This window comes from Tinamus guttatus, unplaced genomic scaffold (assembly GCF_059628265.1).
Source record: "Tinamus guttatus ecotype Peru unplaced genomic scaffold, ASM5962826v1 Tinamus_guttatus_pri_ptg000330l, whole genome shotgun sequence".
Classification (NCBI taxonomy): Eukaryota; Metazoa; Chordata; class Aves; order Tinamiformes; family Tinamidae; genus Tinamus; species Tinamus guttatus.
This window is the reverse complement of record NW_028288864.1, coordinates 591,440-606,114: the sequence shown is the minus strand read 5'-3', so window position 1 is coordinate 606,114 and position 14,675 is coordinate 591,440. Positions and strand designations below refer to the sequence as shown.

General features: G+C 40.8%; 1 protein-coding gene across 1 annotated transcript; it reads left to right on the top strand.

Annotated features, from left to right (window-relative positions):
* The first annotated feature begins 354 nt into the window (after positions 1-354).
* Positions 355-11,897, top strand: CDR2 (cerebellar degeneration related protein 2). Its single transcript, XM_088529419.1, has 5 exons — positions 355-459; positions 5,006-5,118; positions 9,354-9,502; positions 9,783-9,947; positions 11,007-11,897. Exons 1-5 carry the CDS (start codon positions 381-383, stop codon positions 11,866-11,868), a joined length of 1,368 nt encoding a protein of 455 aa, XP_088385545.1. The 5' UTR covers positions 355-380; the 3' UTR covers positions 11,869-11,897.
* Positions 11,898-14,675: the final 2,778 nt, after the last annotated feature.

The following is a 14,675-nucleotide window of genomic DNA, read 5'->3' as shown; positions in this document are numbered from 1 at the left end:
GGGGAACATTATCCTAATCCCACCTCCTCGTCGTTCCCATTGGCGGCTCGCTCCGCGCCCGCCTGGCCATTGGCCGGCGCTCCTTTCGATCCGCCCGGCTCGCGGCTCCTCGTTGGCCGCCCGCGGGGGAGGCCCGGCCGCTGTGTTTGAATCGCGGCAGGCGGTGGGCGGGCGCTCGTGGCTGCCACGTTGCCGCCGCCCGGCCAGAAGGGGGAGAGGTTCGGCAAAGTCCGGAAGCGCTCGGCGATGGCCGGAGGCGGCTGCTGAGGCGCGCAGCAGCAGCCGGCTCGGCGCGGTTCGGCGCGAGGGGGTTCGTTAGCGCCGGCGCCGCTGCCTCGCCCCGCGTCGTGCGCCGGCAGGGGCGGCACGAACGGGGCGCGATGCTGGCCGACAGCCTCGTGGAGGAGTTCGAGATCCGCGAGGATGAGCCCTGGTACGACCAGCAGGACCTGCAGCAAGGTGAGCGGGGCGGCGGGGGCGCGCAGCCCGCGGCGGGCAGGGTGCGAGGGCCCGGCGGCGGCGGCGGGAGCGGCGGTGGGAGGGCGCGGGGCTCGGTGGCGGGCGAAGCCCCCGGCCGCCTTTGTTTGACGGCGCGGCAGGGCGGCAGCGCAGCCGCCTTCCCTCCCTGCGTCCCTGCCCGTCCTCCCCGCGCACCTGGACGCGGCGGCTCCGCGGGGTCCCTGGCCATGCTGCCCCCGAGCCGGCTGGCGGCAGGTCCGCGACTGGAAAAAGAGCGCCCCTCTTCCTAAGGAAAAAGGGAGGAAACCGCCATTGCGCCCCGCGGCGGGGTGTGCCCGCCCGAGCCCCCACGTGGAGCCCCACGGGAGGCAGCTCCGCGAGGGGCTGCGGGCAGCAGCTCTGCCCGGGCCCGCGGAGGAGGCGCCGCTGGGTCAGCGGTGCCAGAGCCGGCGCTCACCTCGTACCACTTTCTTAGGATTCTTTAATAACGCCGAGTTCATTTTAAATGGCCACCTCGGAGTCCTGAAGTGGCTCCCTTCAAACCTGCTCCAGATTTGCTCTCTCGCAGCCAAGCGCAGGTTGAACCTCGGGGTTCGCAGGTACCGCTGTGCCCCAAACCACAAAGAAGGGAACTTTGTGAGGAGCTCTCCAGCCGAGCAGCCGTTGCACCGAGAACGAGCAACAGCAGATAGAAACTTTCCGAGACGGGAGTAGGTCTCTAATTGTATGTTTTGTCTATAAAATAGCTGCTTGGCAGCTATATTTAGGTACGCTTTGCTCAGAAGTGATGTTTTCCTGGCTATTGTTTATAAACCGATTGGTTTAACTAAGATCCTGCAGCAAGAGCTTGCTCTTGCAAGGCAGAGTTGAAAAGTTGAAGATAGGATTTAGTGGTATTTCCCCTGCCGCTGTATATGGACTATAGGACATGCAAACAGATTTCACAATGTATAGTGACTTTTTACTTATTTGTGCTCCTCTAATTTAGTCTTATTAAAAGTGAGTGAAATAATCCTCATCTGAGCTTGTAAGAGGCAATTTTCCATTCCAGAGGTTAGTCTCTTTTGAGGGTTAGTTAATTAATTCTCTATCAGCATTCTATCTTTTTCTGAGGATTATCTCCTTACGAGCCTCAGCAGAAGTGGGTAAAGCCTTGCCAAAAGGGAAGGGAGGAAAATAAACTGAAGGGCAAGTTAAAACACAAAGATGATGCCTTAAGGGAATGCCTTTAAAGTGTTCTTTATACCATACTGCTGGAGTTTGAAAGATGCTCTTCATCATGCTAAAACTGGTGTATCTAAACAGAGCTGCAAAGTGTCTCTAAACTCTTCACAACCTAATCAGTGCATATTTGTGAGAAAACCTACAATGTTAAAGATATTTTAAAAACCACTTCAAAACAAGCTGCAGTCCTTGCCTGTCTTTGAAATTTAAATTTAAGGTAGGGTTTTGGCTAGACTTTTGATAGTCTTTCTATGCGCTGGAAGCTTTTCCCTTGATAAGGCAGATACGCTGTTCAGGCACGTCGTTCATGGGAACGGGATGCTCCTGGAGTCCTGCAAGGATGGGAAGCACCTTCTTCTGAAAGATCATATTTTCCTTTGATATGCTGGCCTTTGGAAAAATAACTCTTAGGGTTGCTCCTTTTACGTCTTGCCCTTTTTTTTTTTTTCTTCCAATTTAATACCAATAAAACAGTGGGTTATTTCAACACAGCAGTGTTTGAATAAGCAGTTTAACCAGACTTATTTATATATCTTACACTCCTATTGCCTTTTGCTATTGAAAATAATAGGCTCATTTTACTCTAAAAATTCTCTGAATCATTTTGTTAGGTGAGTCATGAAAGAATGAAAGAGAAGAATCTCGGTACTGTTTTAATCTTTCTTTCCCAAGTATAGTAACACTGTCAGTAGAGCTTGTGGAGGAGTGGTGATAAATGAGGGCTGTTTAACGCCATGGACGTACCATCCAAATCTTGTTTTGGCTTAGAGATTTCAGGTGGAATAGTTGAACACAATGAGTAGGACTGATCTACTAAAATCAAGCTCTTAAAAATTGCGCCTCCATGGATTGCATCTACAAGTATTTTAATAATGCAAACTGTATTTTCTGTTATGCAACTTCAACACACAGCTGTTAGTTTTCCCAGGCTTACAACAAAAAAGGCAATGTGTTTCTAATATTGCATGGTAACTCTTAGAAAGGTGTAAATTAACTGTTTTTTTCTTTCTGTCTCTGGAGAAGGGATAATATATCCTATACCCAATGCTTAAAATTTGCAGTTTCAGAAGGAGAAACAAAAAACGTATTTTCTGTACCCTTAGAAATGCCTGATTGTGCTGTGTTTTCAGTGGCCAAATTTCATTAAACATGAACTCAAAGGCTGTGCTTAAACTGCAGAACTGTGTGTGTGCCTTTTAAAATTAGTGGAGGCAAATCACCAATTAATGCAGTAAGATTATAAGAGATTAAAAAAAATCTACTGGACACTTCCAGTTTTCACTCACTGGGGGATATAGGTACTTAGTATAGGAAAATGAACAAAAAGCAAATTCTTCACTTTAGAACAGGTCAGATGATTTCAGTTCTTCCTTCCTCTATAGACATTAGTTGGAGTTTTACTGCATGCGCCCGAGTTGTTCAACTGGTCTTCTCCCCCTCAGAAACAAATTGCCTTAATTACAAAACAGCACGCTGCTCCCATAATAACCCATTTGTGCTTCTGCTGGTCTAATGAACCGAATGAGTGTATAAGTAGAAAGACATGAATTCTATTATTCGCATTGTATTCAAAGTACTGTGTGTTACGCACAATTTGATTTATTGGACGTGGGGGCATTTAAGAATGAAATTCTCTACTCCTAAATGTGTTTGAACATCAAAACCAACTTTCCCTTTGGAGAGGGAATTGGCAGCAAGTAATTCCATTATGCATTACATCTCTAATGTAATCCTAAAATCCTCCCTAAAGCTCTTATTCTACTCTATTAAAATGAAAGAATGAATTGTTTAGTCTTTGTCCTGAATGATGCCAATATTAATTGTTGAGTGGCTTTGAATATTACGTAGCTCCTCGTAAAGACTGGTAGCACAAGAACTTGTGAATCAAGACTGTATTTTGTAATACATGATGACAGATTCACTGAAGACTATAGTGTTTTGTAATGTGACTGAACAAGTGGCTTTGGTCTTGGCTGCCTGGGAATCATTTTGTCTCTGGATACATATGCATGTATGATCCCTGTTAAATATGAGAAAAACTTAAGGAGAAGGTCTTAAGGTTTCCTTATCTAAATACTTTTAACCCCAAGAAAAAGCTCTATAATAGGCTGTGCTTCTTAATAAGAAATGTTACAGTGAAAACCTGTGTGAGGATGAATTCCCAAGTACAGATCAGTAGCCATGTGGCTCAGTCATGGGTCTTTTGAGAGTATGGATAACTCCCATACAGTATGATTTGTTCTAAATAAATTTATTGACATTTATTCTAAGAATCTGATTTCAGGGTAGGAAATGCAGTATTTCAGTTTTTTTTTTTTTTTTTTTTAATGAATGTAATACCACAGGTATTGTATAGCCAGAACTGGATAGCTACAACTTAATAGACAAATGCTGTTATTTACCTCTCTTGGTAAGTCTGAATTCAGTCTTTGGCTTGTTTATCTAGATCTAGTTACCGCTCTGGCCAGACTGTCAAAGGGAAGTTTGGCACAAAGCAGTCCAGGACAGTGTTCTGTCTGTGACAGTGATTAGCTGATAAGATAATTGGGAGAGGGCAGGAAGGAGGCAGAATAACATGATAGAACAAGGGCATCTTAACCAAACAAAACCAGAATGTGCTCTCCAGTCTAGCTGCAGTTGCCAATGATGCAATAAATGTCTCTAGTGCGTTAGCTTAAGTCTTTATGGAAATAACTTTTCCTTGGCTGTATGTAACTCTGCATATAGGAGACAACTTGGTTATAGCCCCAGTGAAGGGAAGGAGGTAAAAAAAAACTTTTAAGAAGTCTGCTGGGTTCTGAACTTTTAGAGTACTTACTACTTAAGCAATAACACTTAAGACTAGCTTATTTGTTACTCCATATACCTTTTAAATTGGATTTGTTTTGAGACATAATTATATAGAATATCTAGTACTACTTACTCATGCTATGGAAGAAATATCCAACTTCCCTGTGGAAGGGAACTGGGTGTTGGGATAAGTTATTTCTTATTTTGAAAGAACTACAGTTGCTGTACCTTCAAGTAGACTGAAAATGATTGAAATGGAGATTAAGTGCCTGAGAATAAATGATATTTAAAGTGACGTTTTGAAAGACATAAAACAATCATTGTCTTCTAGATTTGAGATTAGGCAAAGTACGTTTCTCCACTATTTATTTTTCTTTTGAACTTACTGATTTACCATAAAATTATCTGAAACTTTCATCTAGCTTTTAGATACAAAAGGTGTAGCAAGCATCTTAAATACTTCAAACGCTTTAAAAGTTGGATTATCTTTTGGGGTTTACAACTTACATGCAAACATGACTTCTTTGTTTAGACCTCCACCTCGCTGCTGAGCTTGGGAAGACGCTACTTGATCGTAACACTGAGCTAGAAGAATCTTTACAGCAAATGTATGCAACGAATCAAGAGCAACTGCAGGAGATAGAGGTAAGTATTTGACATACCTATGCATTAAAGCATCCAGATTTGCATAGAAGTTTAAATCTGTGTTTTCCAAGGAAAACAATGAGCCATCTCTAACAGCTTTTGATAGCTTGAAAATCTGAAAACCTGTATAGGCTTAATCATAAATATAACTGTGTGTCATTGAGTGCAAGCTTGTCATCGAATTTACTGTTGGATTTGATTTGTTTAACGACAAATGACAAGTATCTGTACAAAATCTACTTTAGGAATTTGCATTTTTCTGTACATACTAGATAAAGTTAAATGAAAGTATATGAAAATGTGAATAATAAATATTTCACATTAATATTTAAATTCATTATTTAAATCTAACTGCTTTAAAAGCTAACTACAGGAAGGAGATCTAAGTAAAATCTGTGCATTTATACTGCCAGTAAAGAACTGTGGTTTGACAAGGGAATTGAAATCAACTTCATTAAAAGAAACTCCAGCAAAAAGAAATACTTTATCAGTATCTAAATACAGGATGTAGTGTATTCTTTTCTGTTTGCCTGGGAAAAATCATAACCAGCCTTTCAAAGACACTTAGTTTTCTCTTTTTTAACTGACCACATACTGAAAATGTACTCAGCATTTCAGTCAAGTTTTGGTGGGAATCAAAGGCAGCAGGTTGTGACTGTTGCACATTGAATTCTTATAAAATTTTAGAATCCATTGGTGCAAGTAATACTTAGATTTATGGTCTGTGTGTGGCCTTTGTACAGCTGCAACTTGAACTTAAATAACCCTTATAACAACTGCAGGTAACCTTTTTTTTTTTAAAAAAAAAAAAAAAAAAAAAAAAAAAAACAACTCTCCAAGCTTGAAACTGGGTGCTTAAAAAAATCAAGTTAATACAAATACAGCCTTTTTATTAGGTAATACACAATCTTTGGGTAATGCTTTTTATAAAATAGTTATTTTTATACCCTATAGTCTGTCTTTTCCCACTACTATGTGCTAGGCATTATTTCCATTACTCTGTTCATTCTGTGACGCAATGGTTGGAATGGCCTAAATGTATGTTAATGCCACAGCATTAAAAAAAGTATGTATTCAGAGATTTTAAGTAACTTGTGGTCATAACTTTTTTTTTTTTTAATGGAAAGATTGGTCCTTAGGATCTAGGGAACAGAAGGATTTGAAGTTGCTATAAAATACTGCTCTACTTAAGATTTAGCTCCTATATGGGTGGTTGCTTTTAAGGAAATGTTTAATGCAGTTAAACACTGGAAATATGGAGAATAATCTAACGCAAATTAACAATAATGTATATAAATAATCTAGTGCTATTCAGGATGTAGTTTTCTGTTTGGGTTAAGCCAGTTCATCTGTTTAAGCTTTTCTTGTGGGTTAGTGCTCATTCTCTGCATGAGAGTGCCTCGAAGTGCCTTTCCAGCAGGAATCTACAGTCTAGGTGCTGCAGGGTCAAGTACAGGCAGCCTCAGTGACTGACTGACTCTCACACTATCTCAATCTGCTTAGCCAAGCAAAACCAAATCAAGACTTGTGCAATACCTCCTTTTGAAGGCTTTCTCTAGTACCTGTTTATTCTCTTCTTTTTCCCCTCTTTTCCCAAACATGAATCAAATATGGGTTGGGGTGTGTGCACTGAATTGTTCTTTCAGCTTTTTCTAAGGGCAGAAGAGGTGAGAATACTTCTTCGTGGGGGACAAAGGCGGTGGAGGGGTGAATGTTATTTTATTTGTTGGTACTTCTGGCACCTAAGTAGCACCTGCACTTACTGTGTTGAATCAATCTGCAGACAGAATGTATTTGTATTCATCTCTGCTGTAATAACATGCTGTCTTTTCACTTCCACTGCTTGCCTTAGTCCTACCTGTTTTCCCAGTGCAATTTAAAAGTGTATTAGTATCTCAAAACATATATACCAGAACTCCTCATGCATAAGGTGCCTTTCTGGGAGAAATAGGGTGAACGCATGCAAAGTGCAGTGTTTCTATGTGATAAAAGCAGTTCAGCTGGTTGTTTGCATTCCCTGCATTTGTCTTCTGTGGGCATGCAGGCTCCCCCACTGCACAAGGCACAATGTGCAAGTATCATATGCAGTCTCTGCACATGATGTTTTAAAGTACTTAGCTGTGCAGTCTAAAAGATGATCTTCCAGCTGTTCCTATAACTACTTTATTTTTTTTATTATTATTTTTAGTAGCTTCTTCCTGGGCAATAAATCAATGCAAGTCTTTGTTTTTTTCCAGTTAATTTGCATCTTTTGGGTAGCAAGGTCTAGGACTGGCTAAAAACTCATTCTGAAATATGGTGCTATCATATCTGTGCTGAAAGTGAAGGGTCAGGGGCTTTGGAATGCTTAAGATTACAGCTAATATATTAAACGCTAACGTATTAAGCGTTTTACAGCCTTGAATTGTTACATCTGACCTCTGCGCTGACACGTGTGCCACTAAGTACTTTGTGGATGTAATAAATGCTGGAATAGATTGAAAGGGCAACTTTATCCTTGTCAGAATCTTTGCTCTCAACACTCAGACTAAAAGAAGTGCTCACTTTCTCTTGAAATGTTCAGGAGAACACAAGAAATCTCAATTGCTTCCTCATGTTAGGCGCTCAGCTGTGGGGAAGGCAGAACAAATGAGATTTTCTAAAATATTTATTGTACATCTATACTTCGTATTCTTAGACTGATAATACCAAGCCAATTTCAAACCATCACTGCAGGTATCTAAGACACAAGGTGAAGAAAATGTTGCTTTACATCCTCCATTGTAAGACGTGACACCCAAATCCAGCACCAAACCCTTGGCTTGTGTGCTTAGGCACTCTTGCATTGCTGGAGAAAATATAAAGATTTGTGGCTCCTTCTGAGAATGATCAATAGGGAAAGTTCAACTCAAATGGGTCACGCAGAGATTCTGCTGCTAATCCATGCACTATTCTTGCGTAAATCTGCTGTCACGTGCCCAAGGCTGCACAGGGTCTGGCCAACTGCTATCGTCCTCATCTAGAACACTGTATGTAGCACTTACTAGTCCTAGATTAACTTATAATCGGTTCTTAAATTGCCTAAAATGTAAACCCATCAATCTTTTAATGAGGTAAAAGGTTAAGTACAATATTAGGAGCTTTGAGTATGTAACAAGCCTATGTTAAGAAAAAGTAGCTTTCCACTTGTAAGTCTGTTGGATATTCATATTTGAATTTTATTTTTCAATAAGTAGCATGCAGTAGTACAGAATATCGTGCAATAATTAAATTATGTATTAGCGTAAAATATTTGTGGTTTGGGATTTGGGGTTTGATTTTTGGAACCTGCTCAGTTGCTCACCTACTTCTGGTGTTCAGAGCCTTAGGTGGTTGTTTACTGCTCCTAAACTGCAAATCTCAGTCTTTCTGAAATTATCCAATAAACTGTAACAGGCTTTTTATTATTGTGAAACTAAAGAGGATTAAAAGGGGAACACTGCAGTTTTTTTTTTTTTTTTTTTTTTTTTTTTAAATTAAAGGAGAAAGAGGGGTTTAAAAAAAGAAAAAAAAGAAAAAAGAAAAAAAAAAAGGCAAGGAGACCTTTGTTTGGAATTCCAGAAACTGGAATAGCTCCTTGTGGGTAGTTAAAGATGGCATTTGATAACTTGGTCCTGTTTCCTGACACATAATAGTCCACATACTGTCTTAAGTGTGATTACAACCTTAATGTTGTTTTGCTGACCTTAATGCTACTTCAGAGTGTGAAGAAACTTACACCAGTTGGAAATAAAGTATGGAAGGTGCCACCCCATGTTACAGTTTTTATGCTATGAAAGGCCACAATTGTTATAAAATGTCTGATGGACCCCACTGACACTTTCAGAAGGCTTTTGCATTGCATAGTTTCAGGATATGTGTAAATATGGATTCATGGCTCTATTAGCAATGATTGCAGTACAGACACAACCAGTAACCAATCTAGAAAGTTTAGGTACTAGCAATAGCTTAGCTACAGCAACTATAAAATAACATAATTTGCACAACCAGACTCAACTCATCTGGATAAGCATTTTGTTGACTAGCCTGCACTGACCTCCATGAGAAAAGCAAAATAGTTGAGTGCACTTCACGTGTGCACTTCCCAAAGCAGCTGCAGCTATCTAGACACTTTTGAAGCCTAGTAGTTTCTCTATAAATGTGAGTAAAAATGCAGAATGGTAGTTTGAGTTTTTTACTCTAAGCACAAGCCTAGTAAGAACACCACTGTCTTGCAGTACCTCACAAAGCAAGTGGACCTTTTGCGTCAGATGAATGATCAGCATGCAAAGGTATACGAACAGCTGGATGTTACAGCAAGAGAACTGGAGGACACGAACCAAAAACTAGTTGCAGAGAGCAAAGCATCACAGCAAAAGATACTAAGGTAAGGAACTTTTAGTAACATTTCCTTTTCTGCCTCAATCTTCACCTTTAAGGTTATAAATAAGAATAGCCTGAGTGAATTTGTGCAGTTACTGCATGACTATCTGTCCACTATACTGTTCTACTACACTTTTCAGTTGAAAGGATGGTGGTGTTTAAATGTATTTTGTGGCCAAAGAGCAGCCTTCTGAGAAGCAACTACAGTGTAAGTAGGCAGCAACTTATATCATCCTCTTGAGTAAGCACCCAAGTGTTTTGACAGTACTGTCCTTCACTTTTAGCTTGACAGAGACAATTGAAAGTCTGCAAACACACATAGATGACCTGCAAAGACAAGTAGAAGAACTTAAGAAGTCTGGACGAGGCCGCATGAGCCACGAGAGATCGGACCAGCCGCGATCAGTGCATAGTTTCTCATGTTTGAAGGAGCTCTATGACCTTCGCCAGTAAGACTGTCTTACCTTGTGTAGTAGAGCAAATGATAAACCTATGTTAAACAGAGTTTAAAAACAGGACATGCAAACACAGATGTGAAACAAGCTAGCAGAAAAACATCATAGTGTCCCTGACTAGCAAAATATCTGCACATTCCTGCGCTGTGGGGAGTTGATATTGATAGAGGCTGTATCAGTCTGTGTGGAAATGGAACCTGCTATTCCTTTCCTTGTTTTGGAGTATGTTCCCTCCCACAGCCTGCAGCTGTAGCAAGCTGTAGTCCAGAAAACTTGCGGGGATCTGAAACCCCCCCTTGCTTTTGTACTACCTCAGATAAAAGCACAAAAATAGTTAAGAAAATGAAGCTTCTTTAGTGTGACCATCAGGATGGTTACTTTGAGGGAAACTCAGCATTAGACCTCAAAGCTGATCACTTTAAGTGAAGTAGCTCCAGCTAGAATAGGTTTTGTGTCTGGACTTCCACCATTGCATGAAGGTAGGACTTAGGAATGAATAATCTGTACATCCAAAAAAGGAGTTATCCTTCCATAATCCTAAAGGTAAATGGATTCCTTCAAGCTGCCAAGTGTTTGTGGAAATGCCAGCCACCAGGATGTAGCTTGTCAGTTTTGAAGCTCGTTTCCACTGGCAGTAGTGACAAAAGTTTTAAAGAGTGGAGAGCTGTGGAAAAGTGTATGAAAGCATATTGTGTGGCACATGGAGGCAACAGACTATGCACTAGTGAAGGAATAGCCTAGATTTAATCTTAAACTTAATTACTGAATAAGCAGACCTATTAAGCTTATCTATAATTTAAAATCTGTTAAATAGCTATTATTTGGCCTAAGCTGAGATGCCTCTTTTGATGGCATAAAATGCATTTACAAACTGTGCTCTGATTATTGAATAGATAGCTAGAATAGATATTAAAAGGACCACTACATGTATTCAGAGGTATTTTAGCTAATAGTTTAAATCTGTCAGTAGTTACCTAGAACAGAAAAAAAAAAGTAGGAAGTATAGAAAGCTGTATTTCTTACACCCAGTAACTTGTTTGTTTGTTTCTGCAGGTATTTCGTTTATGATCATGTGTTTGCAGAAAAAATTACTTCAATGGATAATCAGCTAAGTCCCCTAGAAGAAGAAAATGAGAACTTAAAAAAAGCAGTGACAGTTTTGCAAGCCCAACTTAGCCTAGAAAAAGAGAAGAGGGTAACAATGGAAGAGGAATACAGTCTCGTGGTAAAAGAAAACTGTGACCTTGAGCAGAGGCTAGTTGACATAGACTTATATCGGGCTCGTGCAGAGGAGCTGGAAGTGGAAGTCGCTGAAATGCGACAAATGCTTCAGTCTGAAAACACCTTCCATAATGCAGAGAAATTGGTGCCAGAATCCTTTTTTATATCTTTCAAAGAATCCTTAGAAAGGGATCAGAGCCCCGTGGATGATGGACTTCCGAGTGTCTCGGAGCTTGACAAGAAGGCCCTGAAAAGAAGCAACAGTGAAACCTTCCTAAGCAGTGCTGCAGGAGGAGACATTCTGCGGGGTCACGAGGAAACCTGTATCAGGAGAGCTGAGGCTGTGAAGCAGCGAGGAATCTCTGTGCTCAATGAAGTTGATGCCCAGTATAATGCTCTGAAGGTGAAATATGAGGAACTTCTGAAGAGGTGTCAGATGGATGAAGATTCTGTGAAACACAAGGCAGTGCAAACACTGAAGCAGTATTCCAAAGACCTTAATGTGGGGAATACCCAGTATGAGCTTGCAGCTAGCAATCAAGAAGTTACCAGTGGGGAACTCAGTGACTCTCCCACAAATGCTCTTCCTGAATATAAAGCACTCTTCAAAGAAATTTTTAGCTGTATCAAAAAAACAAAGGAAGAAATTGATGAACACAGAGCTAAGTACAAGGCTCTCTCTTCTCAGCCATAACACTATACATGCGGATCACCCATTCTCTGTAGCTGGGTAATTTGTATCAAAAAGGAGAGAAAAAACTTTACCAATGCCAGAAGCTCTGTTATTGATTGTATTTTTAAACACTCAGAGTGAATGTTTTGTTTGTAAATATGTAGTTAATAAGTTCATTAGTTAAGGGCTAGTCTCTATACTTATGTAGCAGTAGATTTAATGTTTAGTATGACCCACAAGCTAAAGATTGTAAAGCAAACCAACATCATAGCTGTATTTTCATACTAGACTTAATCCCTGGCCACAGCCATAACTGATTATCTTATTCAGTCCACTTCAAAAAGATAGATCTAAGGAATCTGTACCATTCCTCTCACAATTGGGCTAAAGCTTTTGGTCACAGGTGATGCCCTTGTAAGTTGGTGTAGAAAGTAAAATGGAATCCCAGAACGCTACTATGGGCAGCCTCTCCTTGATTTTTGAGTATGAAGTTAGCAGTCTAAGTCTGGCTGAGCTTGCTTTGGCAGGGAGGGCAAGAGCTGGTGCAGCACCTTGTGCCACGCTTAGGTTAAGCTCATACCGCATATTCACATGCACTAAGCTCTCCCACGGGTTATTATAAATGTCTTCCTACTAAGAAAAGGATTTGATGTGAAGCTTGTGTGACTCTTTAGGTATGGTTTGTTATTTAGGGCACTTTGTCTTAAGGCAAGATACTGTGAATTGATTCTGTATGTTACCTGGGATTATTTGTTCTCTTTTGGTGGTATATGTGCGAAGTACAGTGGTGGTTTTGTGTATTTGGTAAGTTAGAAAGATGGAATTTAGCTATTTAACTTTAGCAGTAGTGTTGACAGAGTAGAATAGCTTTTTAGCTTACATACCACAGACTCCAAGTGCTTAAGGGTCACAGGTGAGGTAAAGCCTTATACCAGTGTGGCCGTGGATGCAGCTCGAGCTGCTGCAGCCCCGGTGCCTGCCCCGACTCTGCCAGAACACACCCTGCTGCAACAGGGGCCTGCTCTCCTCCTCTCCTGTAGGAATTAGAGTTCTGAAAAACAAAGAATATACAGAAGTGGTTTCTTTAAAATGGCTTTAAAATATGGAAAAGAAAGGGGAGAGGCACCCAGAAAGGTGACATCCTTCTTATAATGGGTCTCATAATTTTGTCAGCTGTTCAGGGAAAGCAACTTACTGCCTGTCTGCTTGAGTTGCTGCAATGTACTAGACAGTTGACGTGGTGTTGACAGCTTCTCAGCTTTAGTTCAACTGCTGCTATTACAGTTTTGTCTGCCTTATGTACACTGTTGAGCTTTGTATAGTTGTCCTTAAGTTGCAGTATTAAGACTTCGTATTGTAAAAATTGACCAAAACATGTATTGCATTCTAAAAATTTTATTTAAAAATGGGAATTGATTCTGTGAGTGTATTTTTTTCCTAAGCAAATAAGTAATCCAGTCAAGCTACATGTGTAGGCTACTAATTATGCACTATCTATGCAGATCAGGAAAGAGTAGACTTGGTGCAGATGGCACCTTCGTTATCTACAGTTGCCATCTCTCCCAGCTAGCTCAGATGGAGTTCCCATTAAATTTGTATTTTAAAAGTTACACTGAATGGGAAAGGATAGGCCTCCCTGTACTAGAAAGCCAGAGGGAACTAATTACTTTCTCCTTTTTGGGTGTTAGTATAGTTCTTGGTGTGTGTTTTCTTTTTTTAAGCAGTTTTCCAGTGCCCCAGGTTAAGTATGGAGGCAGTGAGTAGAGGCACTGGATCCTCCTCGGAGGTCGGCCCCGGCTCGGATCCCTAAAAGCTGCAGTACTGTTGGGCACCAGCTATTTATTACTGCGGTTAAGAGGATGGAGATCCAAGCCTGTTGTACCAGAAGATAGGTGCATGCAATTGCAGAATAAATGCTGGATCTTCAATGGCTTAGTACTGTTGATGAATTTACTGCAGTTTTTTATGTATACAGCTTTCAACTTTTAAAAGTATTCCAAGTGTTCTCAGAGTTCTCTAGAAGCACTTGATTTTCTTGTAATATAACTTGCCCTCAGCCACCTGTGCAATTGCTAAGCTCCAGCTTTAACACTTTTAACACTTACCTGTACATCTCATGCATTGGAAGAGGCCCAAGTTCCTGCCTAAGCTTTGGCTGTGGCTGTGCCAGGGCGCAGCTTTCTGTGCACAGCCCTAGAGAGCAGGGTGGCCCCTCAGCTGTGCTGGGCAAGTCCCTGCCCTGGGGACATGGAGCAAACCAGGACAAGGGCAGCAGAGGCTGCCTGACCTTCACCCCTCCCACTTACACTGCTGTAGTAGAGCCTTAGTAACCACGTTAGAGGTTTAGCTGTTTAAACACTGAGTTCATCTTTCACAGGAAGTGTGAAATGCTACTAAGAACAGCAGCAATCAATATTCTTTGCCAATATTCTGTAACTTAGCTACCTTAATTCCCTTATTTCAGTCAACAATTCCATTCAGCCTCTTCTGAAAATTAGTAGAAGATAGAATTTATTTTAGCTTCTCTCAATTTGATTGAAAATATACTCAGCAAAATCCATGAACTGTGGAGTAACTCTTTCTACAATTATTACAATATTTGATTCCTTACCATATTATAACTAAACTTATAAATGACAGCCTTCTCAGATAAGAAAAACATCAGTTACTATACTTAGGGGCCTGCTGCACAATTAAGATAACCATTTCTAGGCACCCCTAGAGAAAATTATATAAGCAGAATAATTTAAAGCAATTTAAGAGGTGGCTTATTCTGTACCTCCACTACAACCTTCCTGAGCACTCCTTCCATTACAAGCCTCCACGCT

Excerpts from the sequence above, each read along its gene's own strand:
- CDR2 (XM_088529419.1), top strand. The coding sequence starts at position 381 with ATGCTGGCCGACAGCCTCGTGGAGGAGTTCGAGATCCGCGAGGATGAG. Across the intron at positions 460-5,005 it reads CCAGCAGGACCTGCAGCAAG|ACCTCCACCTCGCTGCTGAG; the intron begins GTGAGCGGGGCG and ends TTCTTTGTTTAG. Across the intron at positions 9,948-11,006 it reads GAGCTCTATGACCTTCGCCA|GTATTTCGTTTATGATCATG; the intron begins GTAAGACTGTCT and ends TTGTTTCTGCAG.